Source organism: Vanrija pseudolonga, chromosome 1, assembly GCF_020906515.1.
Source record: "Vanrija pseudolonga chromosome 1, complete sequence".
NCBI lineage: Eukaryota > Fungi > Basidiomycota > Tremellomycetes > Trichosporonales > Trichosporonaceae > Vanrija > Vanrija pseudolonga.
The window spans coordinates 1024094-1042551 of record NC_085849.1 but is presented as its reverse complement, the minus strand read 5'-3'; the positions used below and the strand labels follow the sequence as shown (position 1 = coordinate 1042551).

At 61.3% G+C, this 18458-nt stretch overlaps 6 protein-coding genes across 6 annotated transcripts; 4 read left to right on the top strand and 2 right to left on the bottom strand.

Annotated features, from left to right (window-relative positions):
• Positions 1-21: 21 nt before the first annotated feature.
• Positions 22-5335, bottom strand: CHS3_3 (Chitin synthase 3; the record flags this gene model as incomplete). Its single annotated transcript, XM_062766846.1, has 13 exons — positions 22-1406; positions 1779-1850; positions 1888-2011; positions 2049-2295; positions 2340-2356; positions 2403-2425; positions 2471-2706; positions 2752-3032; positions 3081-3210; positions 3256-3398; positions 3454-3929; positions 3974-4287; positions 4323-5335. 13 exons carry the CDS (start codon positions 5333-5335, stop codon positions 22-24), a joined length of 4461 nt encoding a protein of 1486 aa, XP_062622830.1.
• A 575-nt stretch (positions 5336-5910) lies between these two features.
• LOC62_01G000415 (uncharacterized protein) lies at positions 5911-8145 on the top strand (the record flags this gene model as incomplete). The annotated part of the gene is made up of 8 exons (XM_062766845.1): positions 5911-6338; positions 6386-6408; positions 6448-6533; positions 6579-6819; positions 7000-7290; positions 7330-7404; positions 7450-7899; positions 7937-8145. 8 exons carry the CDS (start codon positions 5911-5913, stop codon positions 8143-8145), a joined length of 1803 nt encoding a protein of 600 aa, XP_062622829.1.
• A 138-nt stretch (positions 8146-8283) lies between these two features.
• Pigl (N-acetylglucosaminyl-phosphatidylinositol de-N-acetylase) lies at positions 8284-10209 on the bottom strand. The gene is made up of 6 exons (XM_062766844.1): positions 9661-10209; positions 9501-9582; positions 9009-9464; positions 8869-8968; positions 8730-8820; positions 8284-8688 (listed from the first exon to the last, which is right to left on the bottom strand). Exons 1-6 carry the CDS (start codon positions 9730-9732, stop codon positions 8329-8331), a joined length of 1161 nt encoding a protein of 386 aa, XP_062622828.1. The 5' UTR covers positions 9733-10209; the 3' UTR covers positions 8284-8328.
• A 317-nt stretch (positions 10210-10526) lies between these two features.
• mtd1_0 (Methylenetetrahydrofolate dehydrogenase [NAD(+)]) lies at positions 10527-12374 on the top strand. The gene is made up of 6 exons (XM_062766843.1): positions 10527-10767; positions 10816-10935; positions 10976-11121; positions 11159-11359; positions 11412-11745; positions 11882-12374. Exons 1-6 carry the CDS (start codon positions 10588-10590, stop codon positions 11987-11989), a joined length of 1089 nt encoding a protein of 362 aa, XP_062622827.1. The 5' UTR covers positions 10527-10587; the 3' UTR covers positions 11990-12374.
• Positions 12375-15504: 3130 nt separating this feature from the next.
• Positions 15505-16470, top strand: SPAC22E12.02 (putative RNA-binding protein; the record flags this gene model as incomplete). The annotated part of the gene is made up of 5 exons (XM_062766842.1): positions 15505-15883; positions 15969-16093; positions 16132-16198; positions 16257-16348; positions 16402-16470. The coding sequence occupies 5 exons, from the start codon at positions 15505-15507 to the stop codon at positions 16468-16470; spliced, it is 732 nt and encodes a 243-aa protein (XP_062622826.1).
• A 429-nt stretch (positions 16471-16899) lies between these two features.
• On the top strand, positions 16900-18429 carry SPBC119.09c (putative protein). Its single transcript, XM_062766841.1, has 6 exons — positions 16900-17498; positions 17559-17671; positions 17732-17781; positions 17839-17946; positions 18043-18139; positions 18195-18429. The coding sequence occupies exons 1-6, from the start codon at positions 17129-17131 to the stop codon at positions 18303-18305; spliced, it is 849 nt and encodes a 282-aa protein (XP_062622825.1). The 5' UTR covers positions 16900-17128; the 3' UTR covers positions 18306-18429.
• The last annotated feature ends 29 nt before the right edge of the window (positions 18430-18458 follow it).

Below are 18458 nucleotides of genomic sequence, written 5' to 3'. Positions count from 1 at the left end.
ACTATCAATGCTGTGAATGTGCTAATACCAAAACGACACGCTCCACGACATGGCCTCGCTCTCGCCGCGCATCGCATGCCACCACCCAGGCGGCATGAGGAGCAGGTCTCCGGGCTCGAGCACAGCCTCCATGGCGCGGGGGTACACGTGCTCAAAGAAGGCGGGGAACGACGCCGCTGCGGCGTCGGGAAACCTGTCGCCGCGGAGAATGGGCACGGTCGACGTGTTGCCCATGTACTCTGCCGCGAGGGGCGACTTGGTGTCGTCGGCGTCGTCCTCGCTCCCCTTGCTATACGCATACATGTGTTCCCCGGCGTCCGGCGGCGCGAGCCACACGCGTTTCCGGCCGAGCACCTGCGCATACGCGTTGAAGTACGGGTCCGTGTGCGCCGGCGAGACGATGCGCGAGCCCCCAGCCCCGACCCACACGTTGACGAGGTAGTCGTCTGGCGCGGTGTAGCCCGCCAGCTGGGGCTCGGACCACACGTAGTCTGGCACGGCGGTGTCGCGCTCGAGCGCGGGGAACTGGGCGAAGAGGGCGTGCTGGGCGAGGTAGAGCGGCGCGGCGGGGGCGGCGTCGAGCTCATCGCTCTCCGGCACCACGTCCCACCCTGCCGCTGACAGAAAGTCGCGCCACGGCACAATCCGCTGCGCCCACCCCTCGTCGTCGTACGCGGTCCCAATTTCGACGGGCACGACGCGCCCCTCGCCCACGCAGGAGAGGAGGTAGCCTGCGTCCTTCCACCGCTCGAGGGCGGGCCACGGCGCGCACGCCTCGGAGGACAGGTAGCCGCGCAGGATTAGCGGGTGGTGCGGCTCGCGCGCGTGGGCAGCGAGGGTGGGGTAGGTTGTCGTTTCTGGGATTGGGGAGGGCGCGAAGAGGGGCGTGAAGGGGGGCCGAGTGGGCGCGGCGTGCTTGCGCCGCTTTGCGGGGTGCGGGTTGGTGTCGCTGTCGTCGTCGTCGTGGCCGTTGGCTGCAACCTTGCCAGCTGGCGGCGCCGCGATCCCCTCGGCGACAAGCACACCCTGCACCTCGCCCACCAGGCGCTGCGCCCACTCGGCCCTCTGCGGCCCGACAGCGCCAGCGACGATGATGGCGCGGTCGACGCGTTCCACGGCAGCGAGACAGAACGCGCGCCGCGGCCCCTCCACGACGGGGCCAGTTAACAGGTCCAGCGCCGTCCGGAGCAGCGACGCGTCCGTGTATAGCCGCAGGGTGTGCCGCGAGACCGTGTTAAAAGGGAGCGCCGCGACCTGGCCCTTTGCGACGGTGAGGAGCGTGTCGAGTGCCACCTTGGCGCGTTGTCCTCTTTCGTCCGAGACAGTGTCGTCGTCGCGGAGCGCCGTCATGGCGGACACGGCTTGCGCGAGCAAGGGCGCAACGAGCGGGCCGCACGGCGCGAGGTCTGCTGCTGTCAGCTTTCGTCGCGGCGCAGACGCACCCCACTCTGGGTCCTCTAGCTCCCCGGCCATCGCCGCGAGCATCGCCTGCGCCGTTGGTGAGGCCCGGGCCGGGTGCGCGGTGGCCATTTGATGATGGTGTCGGTTTGTGGTTGTTGGTGTGGAGGTTGGTTGTTGACAAAGTCGAGTGGGGAGTGGAGGTGGGCCAGAGATTGTTGACACCCCCGCTCCCTTCGTACAAGTCACCACCATAACTATAATCGCCCAAGGTGTTCCTTCCCCACGACACGGAGCGCACCGTCGACCCCCTCGAGCCCAAGCCACTCGGTCCTTCAAGAATGCATGCGAACCATACATTGTCCACAGCAATGTCTAACCGCCAAAGAGGCGAATAATGAGGTACAAAGTCGCACAGATGAATCTGAAGGCAGCCATACCGGCGACAAAGACTGAATGTCAGCAAAGAAGCACCTCGGCCACACCCACTTAAGATAATCAGCATGTAAATGCCCTGGCGGCTGTTGCCAGAGCCACTGAACGTCTCGTTGTCATTGCCAGCGAGAATGATGCTCGCAAGCAAGGCGTTCGAGAGCGACCAAACAAGAAGAAGCTGCCGTCAGCGCTCTGAGTCGTCTGTGGCAACCTACATTGGTCCTAAAGTTGGCGTAAACGTCCTTTTGTTTCTGCTCGCTGGCATTCTTGGCCGGCGGCATCTCATCCGGGTCCACTCTTGCGCGCTTGATACGGAGGTTGTCGAGGGCATCCTGGTAGGCCATGTCGATGTCCTGCTGCTCCGACACCAGGGCCACTTCGACGTCGCGGCCAACACCCTGGACCTTGCCCAGGTCGGTCTCGACAGTGTCGGCACCTTTGGTACCCCAGGACAAGTCGTGGCTGGGAATGTCAGTTGGGTCTCAACACATGAAGGGGTAACTGACAGGTTGGAGTAGGCGTACTGTGGCATCGTTAGCAAAGATCCTTGTTAACCGCGCGCGACTCACAATATTGAGAACATTGATGTAGGCTGACAATGGTCAGCACAATAACCCAACACCCGCACCATACTCACTTGGGGTGAAGAGCAAGTACTGCAGGAAGCAGGTGAAGATGTGCCACGGGTCGAGCGCGAGGAAACTCGAGACGACAAAGATACCATACGTCGCGGCAAGCGACACGACGAGGCGGATAAAGATCGGCTTGTCAATGTTCTGGATCGCCGCAACAGTGCAGATGACACCGGCGACGAGCATGTAGAACGTTAAGACGGCGAAGATCCAGATGGCCACTTTGTACTTCCAGGGAGAGCTGTGTCTGTCAGCATAGTGCCGTAGCACACTCGCGTTGACTCACCCCTGCGGCCTGTTACCCATGCCGAAGATGAAGCACGCAATGACAGTGCCCAAGTACGTATATTGTACTATGACATTGAGGACCTGAATGTTCTTGATGTGGAACGCCTTGCCCTCCAATGCTCTGGTGAGAATAACGAAGAAGATGTAAAAGTTGCCCAGCGAGAACCAGCCGAAGAGCAGGTTGAGCGCGTTGTAAACGAATTCGACCATCAGCGCCGACTTTCGGACGACACTGTGATCAGAGCGCCAGATTTGGCGGAAGTGGATAAGGGAGTAGACCTGGAGGTGTAAGCTGGGTGCTTTATGGGCGCGCTCGAAGTAACCCACAGCAGCAAAGAAAGATCCGTTGAGCCAGCGGCGACGCTGACCGATAAACTCGGGAATGGTATCGGGGCAGTCGGTCTCGCCAACGGCCGACTTGACGTACTTCAAGACCCAGCTCGCTTTGGGCTTGGCGCTGGTGTCGTCAGCGAGAGGCTCAGCTGTAAGCGTGAACACCTACACAATCTCGAAGCAGAGAATACGATCCTCGGCCAAGTACATGTTTCCGGTGAACGAGTCGGCCTTTCCACTATGGAGGTTCTCGCCTTGGAAGTATGAGTAGAGTGGACCGCGGCCATTCTCGTCATTCTGGAGCGCAATGTACTGGGGAGAAGCGTAAGTGTCGTGTCAAGCCACCCCAGCCACCTGCACAACTCACGCGGTACGCCGAGAAGGCACCAGGAAGCACAGCAGTGTAACCGAACAAACTCTCCATGGGCTTGTCGAGAATGTTGGACATCTTGTACTCGAAGCATTGCGCCGCCACGAGAGGGTTGAGGAGTAGTCTCCAGCCCTTGCCCTTGAAAGTCGCAATCTCACCACAGGCGCCACCAACGTTGGAGTTGACGTCAAAGGCCTTCCACAGGTGGTACAGGGACTTCTGGGCGGGCATGGTACCAACGTCAAGCAGAATGCAGACGTTGGGCTGGAGCTTTGGCGCGAAGGCGTTGAAGAACCAACGGTGCGAGTTGATCTTCCTAGCGTTGTTCTCCTTCATGCAGAAAAGGATCTGGCACGGCACGATACCCCTGTCCGGGTACTTGAAGTGGAGGTCGGGGTCGAGGGCAAAGCTGGTGGTGTACTCGAAGACGTGGGCCTTGACAGGGCGGTCTTGTACCTGGTTGGTCATTGCACCTGGCAGTGTCAGTGTCTGCGATGCTGAGCCAGCCTGTACGCACCTTCCTGGTAGACGCCGAGAGCAGCCAGACAATCGAGCACTCGAGGGTTGACGTGCTTACGACCGTCGGCAACGATGCAGACCACAATCTTCTGCCACCCATTGGCTCCCCACATGCGCGAGTTCTTACGCCCGCAGAGGTGGGCGATGTTCTTCATCACACCGTAGAGGGTGCGGCAGAAGAGCTCGGCGTCCTCGTTGTACATGGTGATGACGATGAACATTTCAGTCTTGCGAGGAGGGTCAAACATTTCCTGGCGGAGACGAATGGGCGACTTGGCAAAATCGTCCGGGTCAGTCGTGATGGCCGTGTACCTAGGGTCAGCAGCGTTCTTGGTGACAACACCTACCTGGTGGTCTTCTGCTCCTCGACGCCCTTGACGGGAAGGAACTGGGCCAGGCGAGAAGGAATAGGCATTTCAACGGCAAAGGTGCCCTCCTCATCAAGCGTAAGCCTCTGCTTGACACGCTTGTGCTGGTTGTTGCGTCTGCTGACCCGACCCTCCGGAGCAGGGCCGTAGTGATGGGTGTCCTCCGGATGCGCGCCGTCGACAAGAGCCACGGGCTCGAAGCCATCGAGCCCCGTCTTCTCGATGGAGGACCTCCTGGCAGCAGGGCGCGGCGCATTGCCCATCAGAGACAGGTCACCGTTCGACTCCAACATGGTCTTCTGGAGCGTAAACCTCGAGAGGGGAAGAGGGGTCTGAATCGGCTGGTAGATGCGGTCGCGCTCTTCGTCGGACAGAAGGGCCTTCTCAATGTCCTCGTGGCGCTGAATAGGGTCATAGACCATACTGTTGTCGAACCCAGGAGACGGAGAGCGCGATGGCTCACGGCGACGGAGGCCACTATGCCGGATAGTCGACGCCCGTGTGAAGCCGACGTTCAGATCGGGGTGGTTGCTATCCGGCGGCGGGAGGTAAGAGGGGGCCGGCTGGGAGTATGTCGGCCTCATCAGAGGAGGAATCTCGACCGGAGGCGTCTCGACCACTGGCGGCGGGGCCTCACCCCGAGCGCGGGCCAAGGCAGCCTCAAAGTTTGTCAGTCGAGACGGCGGCCGGGGCGAGGTCGATGGACCGATGGTGGACCCGTAGACGGTCGAGGGGGCGAGGGTCGATCCGCCGAGCGCCGAGCCGACGACCGACGGCGAGGGAGGGGCGTAGATGGGCGGGTTGGCGGGGTAGCCTTGCCTCGGGGGAAGGTTGATGTTGTACGGGTTGTGCGATCCCCCCGGGGAAGGCGGTGGGAGGTAGGCTGGCGAGTGAGGGGGATCATAAGGAGGGACGGGGGACGGGTTGCGGCTCCAAGGGGGGGCTCCGTCGCCCATGTCCTGGCTACGATTTGACCTCCTAGAGGAAGCCATGGTCGTTGACAAGAGAGAGAGTAAGTACTATGCACAAGAAGGAGAGATGTCAAAGGTGGGATATGCTCCTCCCTTTGCCTGTTTACATTGTTTAGAGGTATCCGGTTGGGTGGTGATGCCGCGATTTTGGTCCCTGACGCTTGCCCGTCATTTGTCCTGGAAAGGGAAAAATCACACACGCCGCTGGGTGGGTGGGTCAAAACAACAACCAGCGACGCACAGACTGCTGTGCAAGCCTAACTCGCGGGCCAAGTCTCTGGGGCCCCACCTCCATCATTGGTGACCTCACTCCTCTACGCACAGACCACTTTGGATTCTGTCACCCCCAAAGCCAGTTTGTCGCCTCGTTTTTTTTCTCTCTCATTCCTTCTCATCCCCCATCGATCCTCCCCCCCATCGCCCCATCCGCGCCCCCCTCACGCCCTTCCATTCTCGCCTCACCCTCGCACACCTCGCGCCTGGCACCCTGTTCCCCCACGCTTTAAAAGGGCATTCCTTCCCTCACTCTCTCTCCCTCTTTCACTCACTCTCTCAACACTCAACACACGCACACAACCCACCCCGACACAATTAAAATGACTGTGGACAACACTGTCAACACTTTGTCGGCGACCCCCAGTGACAGCCAGGTTGCTGATACGGCCTCCACCGGTCCCGATGCCGAGGGCCCACCCCCTTTGACCTTTGCAGAGTGGTCGCGGCTCAACCCCAACACCCCTATCACGGTTCCTGCCCCTCCTGACGTCAGTGTCAGCGCCTCCACCTACCGCAATGACCTCTACGACTACCATCGTGACGTCCTCCAGCATGGCCGCGACTCGTACGGCCAGCGATTCGTGGACACGAGTCCCGAGTCGAAGCCCACTCCGCTGCCAGAGCATCGCGAGTACAAGGTGATCGAAGGCAAGCTCACTCAAATTCGCCGGGAGGACTCTTTCAAGATTGGTATCGAAGGCAGCGGCTGGGAGGAGCCCCCCTATACTTGCCTCGTCAATACTGATCCGTAGGTGTCACGCACACGCCGGCAATTGTGTACTGACTTGCGTCCAGCGCTGTTCCTCCTTACAACAGGTGTAGGTGATCTAGACACCTGAGACCTTGCTCACGCTCAGTGGTGAACGCCACCATTGACTTCTGGCACTCGAGGGCCCCTATTTTCCAGTTTGGCCCCAAAGTCTCTGCTTCGGCCTTTTCCACGGTACGAACCCGGCAGGCACAACAAGCTCTCTATTGACGATGGCAGGTTCGCGGCATCTTCGACCTCCAGAGGAGGCATTCCGTCCAGCATTGGCCGGGCAGCGGCCCCGATGCCGAATTCTACGAACCATCTACCAACGAGAAGCGGACGTCTTCCGGTGCCGACTTCGACGCTTGGAATGCGAACCCCGGCAAGCATGAGTCGTGCCCTCTCCTTCGCTACACCGACCGCTCCGTTCGTGGTCTCCTGGCTATTGCTCGTCGCGAGGCTGGCGCAGTCCGTCGCCGTACACCAGCTGTGGCCAATCCTGAGGCTAGCTCAGCCCCGCTTGAAGTCACCTCGCTTTGGTACGTCATTGGACTCGCGCACTTCGGGTATTGACACCGACAGGGATGCTGAGGCCGCTGTGGCCGTTGCAGGCAAGTGTCAGAGCTGGCAACCGCGGAAACCTCCTAATTCGTCTCAGAGATATTTGCTGCCTTCCTCTCTTCCCTCGACCACTACGAGGTGCTGAACGAGCCTCACCTCGCGCCCAAGTTTCACCGCGCAGCCAAGTTGGCTCGCTCTGCCCCACAGGCGATCAAGAATGCTTTCACAGTCGAAGAGTTAATCGAGGCCCGTAAGGGTCTCAACTATTCCAGCTGGGTTCGCTACGGGGGCTCCTACCGCAATAGGCCTCTGGGCCAGCCTGTGGGGCCCGTTAGCTCTGAAGGTGGTGGTGCCAACACCGAGGGGGATGACGGCGGCTGGAGTGTTGGTGAGTGGCCATGGATGGTGCCCATTTAACTTTACGTAGCCCGTGACAAGGATGGCGCCGTCGTCTTTGATTACGCCGACATTCGCCCCATCTTGAACGTGTCGCCTGCGGATGGTGGGTAGAAGAGCGTGGGGCGTCGAAGGTGTGCTAATATCTCAGCTGAGAAGGAGCTCAAGAATCTGTTCAAGCCATTCTACCCCGCGAAGGCGATGCTAAACAACTACATTGCCTTCGGTCGCCGTCGTGTGGTCGCCGTCTTTTCCCCCGAGAAGTCGTCTCCAGACCGTCCCGACTTCAAGACTACTCACCACCGTTTGCGCACCGTCCCCGCTCCCTTCACTGAGCAGGAGCAGTGGCGTTCCCGCCGCGACCCGACGCTGGAGACCGATATCGAGAAGGTGGCAGACTTTGACGAGCCCGAAGAGGAGATGCCTCTCGAGCTCGAGCAGGACACTGTGGAGACGCCTGAGGAGATTGACATCTGGGTCGACCTCTCCACTCTCAACCACGAGAACTACGATTGGATCATCGGCATGGGCATCCGTGGTCGCTGGGCCGAGATCAAGATCAATGACAACGAGACTTTCTGGATTGCTAAGATGAAGGATTGTGGGTGCGAGTACGGAGGGGTAGTTCTGACCATCAGATGTCCTTCCCAACTTCTGGCAAGCTACTGAAGCCGAGCTCGCCGAGGAACAGAGCGGCCCTCCGTCGCCATACACGGATGAGTTCCTGGGCGATCTCTGCACCAAGTTCTCGCCGCCCAAGTTCACAATTCGCAACTCTCCCAAGCAAACCCCCGAAAAGACCGCCACTGAGCTGGCCGATGCTGAGAACGCCGCCCAGGCGATGTGAGCAGCGTTCACACTGGCGCCACCAAACACAGAAAGCCGCACCATCATCATTATCTCCCAAGTTGTCCCGTCCGCCCCCATGTTCACTCCATCATTGTCATAGATCATCAGTACTCTTCATGTCATATGAACGTTATCCCGAGCAGATTCACAATGCAACAGCTATACTAGCTACAACGCCAACCTAGTTGGACACTAATTGGTTTACCCACATGAGCTGCGAGAAGGAAATGTAGAGCCAGCGGAACCACACCATCTGCGTCTCGTGCGCAAGCATGGCCCTCACGCCGCGGAGGTACTGGGACGGCGAGGCGATAAAAGTCAGGCCAAGGCCGGGCTCGACGGGTTCCTCGATGCGGGCCCAGTCGCGGAGCGCGTAAAACGCGGCCCAGAGAGCACTCGTGTACTTTGCGGCGAGTGATGGAGACTCAAGCGTGATGAATTCGGGCAGGTATTTCACGTCCTCTGGGAAGAACTTGTTGACTGTGGACAAGGAGACGTGGTTTGGGTGACCGCTGACGCCTTGTTTGTCAAATGTAATGATCTGGCGGCATGTTAGGGCAGTTGAGAGTGGCGGTGGCTTACATGAGTGATACCCTTCCTCAGCAGAGGCGCAAGAACGTCGTTGAAAATGACCTGTCCGTCCCAGCTCGTAGTGAGGCTGTCTTGGAGTTGGCTGAGGAGGTTAGGGGTTGTGGCACTGCCCACATTCTCTGCCACTCACGGGTGCTCAACAATGACCACCTGGTCCTGCGGTACGCCGAGAATGCGGTAGCTGTCGTACAACTCCTGAACTCGTGTGCTGCCAAGCCCGTCGGCGTTCCCTGAGTCGGTCAGCACGTGGGTAATCTCTGTGACGCGTACCGGACGAGAGACAGACTCCAAGGATCGACCAGCCGGTCGCGACGAGGTTGAGGATTGTGGGCGCGAAGAACATGACCTCGTCGTCTGGGTGGGCGGTGAGGATGAGCGCGTATGGCGGAGCCTCGCCATTGAGGGCGGCCAAGCGTGTCGAGTTCTTCACGTTGTTGGTGCTGCTCGTGAGCTGGAGGAAGATGGCGAGCACGACGACCAAAGAGGAGATTGGGAGGATGAGCCGGCTGGCGAGAGACGGGCCAGTAGCAGCCTGGCCCTTGCTGCCTTCTTCCAGCTTGCGAGTTCTTGCGACCGGCGAGCCCGTTGACGACTCGAGCCCGTCGACGATCGGGCTGTCAAAGTCGTCGTCGTCCTTGTCGTCGGCAACGAGTTCGCGAGGCACCGAAGGTGGTGACCTCGGCACGCGCAGCTGCGACATGGAGAGGTGGAGGGTACGCGCGATGGCTGAGGGGGTCAGTTCTGCCTGCTGTGCATGCTCACCATATGCTATGAGGTCGAGCGCGATGAAGACGAGGAAGGGCGCCGCAAGGAGGACTGACAAGAGGCGGAAGAATAAGGGGATCTGCGTCATGATGGTGAGCGACCGCCCGAGAACGTGCACGTTTCATCCGTGCGGCAAGTAAGCGGGCAAGCTACCCACATAGTTGAACGGGAATGGGAGTGATGGGTTGAGGTAGCCCGCGACGGTGCGCGCCGTCTCGACGAATGACATGCTGGCGAGGACGTAGCTGGAGTCGCTGGCCGAAATGGGTATTAGCGAGTAGCCGGGTAACGGGCGTGTGGGCAAGAGTGGTGAGGGACCCAAGCGCCGGGGATGTTTGGGGCCGGATTGTATGCGATGTGATGCGATGCACGCGGCTGCGGTAATGAGTTGCAGTGGTATCAAGACTTTGGAGGCGTGTGTAGAGAGATCCAACTGCGGGCGAGCGAGCGGGGGAATGTGGGGAATGAATGGACGGGCGACGTTGGTGTGGTCGACGCGTCTTGTTGGTTGGTTGGGTGGTTGGTGGTCGTGACCGTGTCAACGGTTATCTAGGTGGGTGATTGCGGCGACGGTGACGTGATGGGGCGACGATGATCGCCGCGAGCGAGGTTAAAGGAGTGGAAGGGGTGATGGGTTAAATGTAACGAGCAGTGATAGAGTTGGAGGAGGAGTCTGTCGCTCGCAGTTGTCGCGCGACTTTGTAAAGAGAGCTTGTTTAAAGTAAGTCGGGGTTGACAAAACACGGATGGCCATTCAGCTTGCCCCGACGCCGCCGACGCCAGCAACAAGCAAAGCACGATCCGGCGGAGTGCGAGTGACGCCGGCCGGCCAGGCTGGCTGGATCTGATGGGGACAGCCATGCCGCCAAGGCACGGGGCCACAACAGCCCACGTGGTACATCACGTGACTTAGATTTTCAGCAATCTCTGATGGCAACGCAGCAGCGAGGGCAGCCGTCATCCGTAGCTGGCAGCGACGGCAGCCAGGCATCGATCGCGGCGAGCCCGTCAGTCCCCGGGACACATCGCGCATCGCACTCTGCACCACAAACATCACCCACACCCACACCCACCCACCGCCGCAATGTCCGCCGCTGCTGCCCCGTCCGCGCCCCAGGGCGTGCTCGTCACCGCCTCCAAGGTCGTCGTGCCCTTCAAGACCGAGCTCATCCAGGACATCTCTGCCGACCGCTTCAAGGGCCGCCCGCCGCACCTCGTCGGCATTCTCGCGACCAAGAAGGAGGACGCGAGGAGTTATGCCGAGGTGGGTGGTGTGTGTCTCGTCGCTGCGATACTGACCCGCGCGTCCTAGTTCACCAAGCGTGCCTGCGAGCAGATTGGCATCAACTTTGAGCTGCGCTTTGTCGGCCAGGCTCGCGAGGGCATGGACGGCGAGGGCGTCGGCATCGGAGTCGAGGAGGCTATACTCGAGGTGGGTACGGCTGCCTGACCTAGCCTCTGACGCTCGCCAGGCCAACGAGGACGACGACGTCGACGGCATCATGGTCTACTACCCCATCTACGGCGACCGCCAAGACCAGTACCTCCAGTCGGTTGTCGACCCCGTCAAGGACGTCGAGGGCCTCAACCACCAGTTCCTCTTCAACCTGTACCACAAGTGAGTAGAGAACTCGTAAGGTGACTGACACCCGCAGCATCCGTTTCATCTCGCCCGCTACCCTCCGCCCCATCCCAGCATCGCACCTGCCGCAGAGCACCGACCCCAAGAAGGACGACCAGCCCCCTCCCGGCACCGTCAAGTCGATCCTGCCGTGCACGCCGCTGGCGATTGTCAAGGTGCTCGAGCACGTGGGCGTGTACAACCCGCTTCTGACATATGGTGACCGCGCGCGCGGGTAAGTGCGGGCGGTGACAACGCGTGGTGGAGGGTGACTAACAACCGCGCAGCAAGGTCATCACGGTCGTCAACCGCTCCGAGGTCGTTGGCCGCCCGCTCGCCGCCCTGCTCGCCAACGACGGCGCGCGTGTCTTCTCGGTCGACATTGACTCGGTCGTCGAGTTCTCCAAGCGCCCCACGGGAGAAGCAAAGTCCAAGTTTAACGCGCACCACGTCAGCAACAAGACGGACAACACGTTGGAACAGTGCCTCGCCATTTCCGACGTTGTCATCTCGGCAGTCCCCAGCGACAAGTTCAAGGTGCCCACCGCGCAGCTCAAGGACGGCTGCGTGTGTGTTAATGTTGCGGGCGAGAAGAACTTTGAGGCGGATGTTCGCGAGCGGGTGAGTCCGGCGCCGGGTGGCCGGCCGAGCAGCCGAGCCCGCAGGGCGAGGCATAGCCAGGGAGGGACACGACCTGTCCCTCTCTCGCTCCTCACCACCACCCACCCCCACACCACACCCCCACTGACACCCCCAGGCCTCGATCTACGTCCCAAGTGTCGGCGTCATGACCATTGCCATGCTGCAGCGCAACCTGCTCCGTCTCTGCACGTACCAGGACATTGTCAAGGCGTCGCGTGCGTAAAACCTCTGCTCCTAGAGTGGTATCCATATGTTACAATGCAATTATCTGCGTGCTAGCTGCTAGCTGCTCAGTCCGTGGTGCCCTTGTTGTTGGGGTCCCATGCGGTGCCCTCGAGCCCGTTCATGGTGTGGAGGGGGTGCTCTTCGCGGGCTTGGTCGAGGAGGGTGGTGAGGTTGGTGTTCTGGGCGATTGCTTTCTGCAGAGCGTGAGCGAGCGAAGCGAGCGAGCGGGGTGTGGGGGTGTGGGTGTGTGGGCTGCGTGACATGCTCTCCTCGGCGCCTCGGCGCGATCGGCGAGGAGACAGGCGACTCCGCAGCTCTGGGGAGGAAGAGCTGAGACCGCCCAGTCTGCGCCTCCTCCCTCCCCGACCAACTCTTCTCTCCAGACAAACCAACGCCCCTTGCGCCGCCTCGCGCCGCCTCGGGCGCCGCTCGGCGCTAGACTCACCCTCAAACATCCCTGGTACTCGCGCCAAGCAGCCCCGCAATACCGCTCATACTCGGCCGCCTTGATCTGCGCGCGCGTAAGGCCAGTCGTGTCGAGGGGCTCGGCCTCCTCAGCCGAGTGGTGCACATGCGCGGCGGACACCATGTCGTCGGCGGGGGATTCGGCGCCCGCGCTATGGTGGGCATTGGCATCTGGCGAGGCCGTCGGGGCGGGGCGGGAGCGGAAGGCGGAGCTCGTCGCCCACGAGGTTGGCAGGCGCGGCGCGAGTTTGGGGAGGTGGAAGGGGGCCTTGGCGGCCGGCTGCGCGGGGGCGGGGGTCGAGGGGGTCGAGGGGGTTGAGGTGGGAGAGGAGGAAGAGGAGGAGGAGGAGGAGGTGGTGGTGGTGAGAGCCGCCAGCTCCAGCTCGGCCCGGCTCCGGCTCGCCAAGGACGCGCTGTCGAGCGCGGGCTGGAGATAGCCCTCAAACCAGAGGTTGAAGCACGAGTCGTAGCGCTGCTTGAGGGGCGTGCATTCTTCCGCTAGGGACCTGCGTGCGCGCGAGCGAGCGTCAGCGAGCGAGCGGGCGGAGGAGAAGTACGCAGCGCGACGCTGCCTACTACTCACTGCATTGTCGGCGGCGGCGGCGGCGGCGGCGGCGTGCTTGCGATGGTGGTGAAGAGACGTAGGCCGTTGCTCGCCTCTTGCACTAGTCAGTCGCCATGCCGGCCGGCGTCATCCAAAAGAAATCGGCAGTCATTGTTACGTAATGCTGATTTCACCGCTCGCCGCGGCTTCGAGGCACTACCACAACCAGCCTCGCCGCCTGCCTCGCAGCCTGCGGCTGCTTGGCACGCCTTGGCCCTGCTCAATGCCATGCAATACATGTTTGGTCTACGACGCGACGCGCGCTCTACTCGCTGCGCCTGGGCCCCCTCGGCCCCCTCGACCGCCTCTGGCCGCCGCCCTCACCCCCCTCACCGCCCCCACCGCCCTGCCTGCGCCGGGTCGAGTTGCGCTGACCCGCCCGCCTGCCATCGCCATTGCCGTCGCCAAGTCCCCGCGGCTTGCTCTCGGACTCAGCAGCAAAGTCACGCGCGCGGTAGCCCAGCTGGCCCATCTCCTCGGACACCAGCTTCCACCGGCTGTCGTTGTTGCGCGCGCACTTGAACCCGAGGCGCGAGTAGACGGCCGAACTGGGCTTGAATCCGGCGGCCTTCATCTTCTCGAGGTAGTGGAACGCATCCTCGTACTCGACCTCGCTGAGGCACACGCCCACCATGGCCTCGTACGTCGCCTGGTTGGGCTGCAGCCCGGCCTCGGCAATTTCCTGGAGAATCGTGTCGGCCAAGTGGCGGTGCCTGCCGCTCGAGCACGCCTCGAGCACAATGTTGAACGTCTCAATCGTCGGCGTCACGTCCAGGTCGGCCGCGGCAAGCTGAGTCGCGCGCGCACGCTGCAGGTCGCCGAGGCGCGACGACGCCGAGATGACTGCGTTGAGAGCAGCAACGTCGACAACCTCGCCCTCCTTGTGCATGTCCTCGAGCGCGTAGAACGCTTGGTCGACGATCTCAGTGTTGGTCAAGACCCTGACAATCGGCCGCACGGTCGAGAGGGTCGGGTTGATGCCCGACGCGCGGAGCGACGACACGACCTTGAGTGCGTCTGGCACACGGCCCTCGTTACAGAACGCCTCCAGCAGCGGCGCCATGTGGTGCTCTTGTGCCTCGACGTTGAGCGAAGGGAGCAGGCCGAGTGCCTCCGTCGCCAGGCCCGTACGGCCCCAGCGGCCGGCAACAGCGAGCACGGCGAGAATAAGACCCTCGTCGGGGGCAAACGCCTTGGTATCGACGGCGTGCGCCCACGCAGCCTCGACGCCTTCGAGCTGAATGGTTAGCTCTGAACCGAAATTTATCTCAACCCACGAATTGGTTCTCGGCGCTTGCGGTCAGAATGTTGATCCACGACACGACGTCAATCTTGGGCGCTTGAGGCATCGACTCGTAGCGCTGGATCAACTGCAGCGCGAGGCGAGGCAGGCCCCACTCGCACAGACTGCGGATAAGTTGCCTGACGACGTGGGGCCTGGGGATGAGGTTGTGCTGGAGCATTTCGACCGCGACGACGAGAAGCTCTTCGAGCGAGCGCGACAAGATGGCAGCGTTGGCCAGCGTGTTGCCAGCCGTGGGCGACACGGTGCCCTTGCCCGCCAGCTCGATGAGAAGGGACGGGAGGATGTCGGGGTGGATAGTGGCAAACTGGGGGTCAGGTCAGCGAGCGATACACCAAAGGGCCGGGCCACTCACGCGGAAGAGGATCTCGAGCGCCTCGACACCGAGGTCGATGCCACCAGCCTCGGCATCACGCATGGCGCCGAGGGCGATCTCAAAGCCTAGCGTGCGGACCGACTTGTCGGCTGCCTCCTCGCCTTCTGCTACCTCCCGCTTGTTGTTGCCCCGGCGGTTGGCGTAGTCGGCCGCGGCGTTCATGAGAGCAAGGTATGCAGCAGGCTTGGGCTGGAGGTTCGTAGCCTTGAGCTGGGTGAGCATCTTGATGAGCTCGGGCAGGCCCTGCTTGGGGACGGCGGGCCCAGTGTGCTCTGCCGGTCAGTCGGTCGGATCGCAGATGCCTAACTCACTCCGGAGACCTTCGGGTACCGGCGTCCTGGGTGCGCGGATCTGCCGCTGGACCTCGGCGGCGCGCACAGCGGTCGTGCTCAGCTGTCGCAGCTGGCCGGCGCGGGCCGTCCTGGCGAGGAGAGGCAGCGCCATGTTTTGTTGTGGGTATGGGTTACGGTTCGGAAAGTTGAACAGACAGTCGTCGGTCGTCGCGAAAAGGAAAATCCAAGATATCGCGACGATCGGTAGCGGGAGCAAAATCACTCACCACCACTGAACCACAAATGCTCGAGTTTCATAATGCAATGTTGACATTCTTCGTCTCAACCACAAACAACAATGGCAAGCAACGGACAACAGCAATACTCGGAGGCGGAGCGCGCAGCAGCGGTAAGTGTCAACCCCCGTCGTACGATCTATGCTGATCTGGCCGTGTGTAGTGGGCAGCCGTGAGTCGAGACACAAAGTACGACGATGTTTGCCGCTGACCCCGTCAAGTACTACGCTCAGCAGGGAGGGTACGACGCCGGCGCCGATGCCTCCTCGTACGGGCCGGCTGCATCGAGCTCGAGCTACGGCGCGGGATCGTCGTCGGCCGCATCGTCGCAGGTGCAGTACGATGCCAACGGGTACCGGATCCACGCTGGCGGCACGTCTACGGGCGGAGCGGGTGCGCCGCAGCTCCTCGACGCCGAGCTCCTCCAGCAGTCGTCGGTCTACGTCCCCGGCGCCGAGGTGCCCAAGACGACAGGCAAGGCCAAGACCCAGGTCCCGGTCGGGCGTCGCGATACCGTCATCCGCAAGGCTGGTGGCAGGGTATGGGAGGATGCGACGTTGGTTGAGTGGGATCCCAGTGAGTCATATCGAAGTGATGGAGTGGCGGTTGCGGCGGTTGACGGCGGCGGCGACGGCGGCGGAGGAGCATGCTGACTCTTCAGAATGGTACCGCTTGTTCGTGGGCGATGTCTCCAACGACGTCAGTGAACGTACCCTCGACGACGCATTTAGCAAATACCCGTCGTACTGCAAGTGCAAGGTGGTGCGCGACCGTCTGAGCCAGAAGGTGGGTGCTGGAGGTGGAACGCGAGCTGACGCCACCAGGCAAAGTACGGCTTTATCGCATTCAAAGACCCAGAAGACTTTCTCAGGGCGTGGAAGGAGATGGATGGTGGGTTGCGTGGTGCAGCAGCCGCTTGCCCAACAAGACTCATAACTGACCTCTGCAGGCAAGTACGTCGGCAACCGGCCGATCCGCCTGAGCAAGATCAAGGAGGACAAGTATGGTGGCATCGACACGACGACCATCAGTGTGCGCAAGGTGAGTGTCTAGTGACTACTAAGGCGATAGATGGATACTAACCCCACGGGCAGGCCAAGGAGCTGGACAAGATCCGTCGCAACAAGGGCAAGCCAAGCAATGGGCGGCCCGTGGCCTGGTAGATGTAGTGGTGTTAGAGTCATGCCGATGTAGTCATGGAATGTCGTATGTCGTGTGGGTGGGTGGGTCGAGTGTTGTCGTCGTAGCCCCGGGGTCGGGCCGGCCGTTTATGCAGCGTCTACGCTGTCTATAGCTTGCCAAGCCTTGCTTTGCCCAACCTGCGTGTCTGTCGAGGTCAGTCGGAAGGACTTGAAATGACAATGACGTGCTGCCTTTGAGGCATTAGCTTTAGCTTAAACTCGATTAATAAAAGGTGTATTAAGGTTTGTTGATTTTTTGTATTAGGCCCCGCCCGCATTATAATGCCGTCGCCACCAGCCAGCCAGCCAGCCACATTTGCCGCCGTCGCTGGTCCCTGTCACTTCCCTCCCACACGCCTACGCAACTCGCGGGCTCACAACACCGTGTCGCACTCCGTCACCCAGTAATTCTTTCCAACAACTCGTCACCTCTCTCATCTCTCTTTCACCTTACACACACCACCTCCATCTCAATCTCTCAACCTCTACCTCCCCCCCTCACGCCCCTCCTTACGGCCCCTACGTGACCCGCTCCGACCGCCCCTCTTCCCGTGGACACTTGTTCAGGCAGGCCCCACACTGAACAAATCTAATCACAACGTTTGCCGCCGCCGCCACCGCCCACCACCACCTCACGACCATGCCATCGGCCACGCTCACGGCCCCCTCGTCGCCAGGCCGCACACGGTCCGTCTCGCAGCCGCTGCGCGAGGGCGTAGAGACCGACTTCTTCCAGTACATGACGCTCCAGCCAGACAGTGGCAAGGGCGGCAACCCTCGCGCCAACTTTGCCCGCTCGCTGTCGTCCAACGCAGTCGGACAAGGCTCGTACGGCCGCTCGTCGGGCACGGCAACCCTCGCTAGCCTCGCAGTCCAGGTGCCCCGCAGCAAGGGCCGCGCGCGCTCCGGCTCGCTCGTGACTGTCACCGAGGTCGGCACGGACGAACCAGGCGTCAACGACCGCCTGGGCAACGCAACCAACCCAAACGCCGCCTGGGTCAATGCACCGGGTATGTCCTTTTGTTGTTTGGCGACGATGCGCGATCGACAGTCTGCTGACACCCCTCCAGGCGCCTGGGTCATCCACCCCGTGCTTATTCTCGGCGCAAAGATCCTCATCGACGCTCTCCCAGGCATGACTCAGGACGTCAGCTGGACCATTGTCAACCTCGGCTACATTGCGGTGCGTGTCTTGGCGACGACCAGTGTGGGCAGGTGCGGACAGCCGCTGACAGAACCCCAGCTTTCTTTCCTCATGTTCCACCACGTTACCGGTGTTCCATTCGAGTCGTCGTGAGTTTCGGCGCAGCAGCGGCGCACATCGTACGACCAGCTAACTCGTCGCCACAGGGTGTCCGCCGGCGGCGCTTACGACGACCTCACCCTCTGGGAGCAGATTGACTCGGGCGCACAGTACACGCCGGCCAAGAAGTGGCTGACGAGCGTTCCCATCGGCCTGTGAGTGGGCCTTGTCGAGCGAGCGAGCAGTTCTGCCGAGCGGCGACTTGCTCGCTCGCCACTCTTCCTCGTCCGTGACATCACTGACCCAATCAGGTTCCTGATCTCGACCCATTACACGCGCTACGACTACACGCTCTTCGCGCTCAACTTTGCCGCACTCGTCTTTGTTCTCTTCCCAAAGCTGCCGATTGTGAGTGTTGCGATTTCGTGCATGCCGACGTGGGCCCAGCAGCTCACCGTCCCAGCTCCACCGTTTGAGGTTCCAGTTCCTGGACTATGCGGTCACAGGCGATGGAATCAACACGCCCGGCCCATCGCGTCCATCTTCGCCCGGCCCAAAGCTTTCTCGATTCTGAAACTCTGCAATGACGACCCGTCTTCCCTCCCCTCCCCCTAGACGCATTATGCACTCATCTCGCGCGGTTTAATCGGCTCCATAGAGCCACCCTCACCCACTGATTATGCATCAAAGTACATCGCAAGTGGCAAGGCCAAGGCCCAAGACTTCC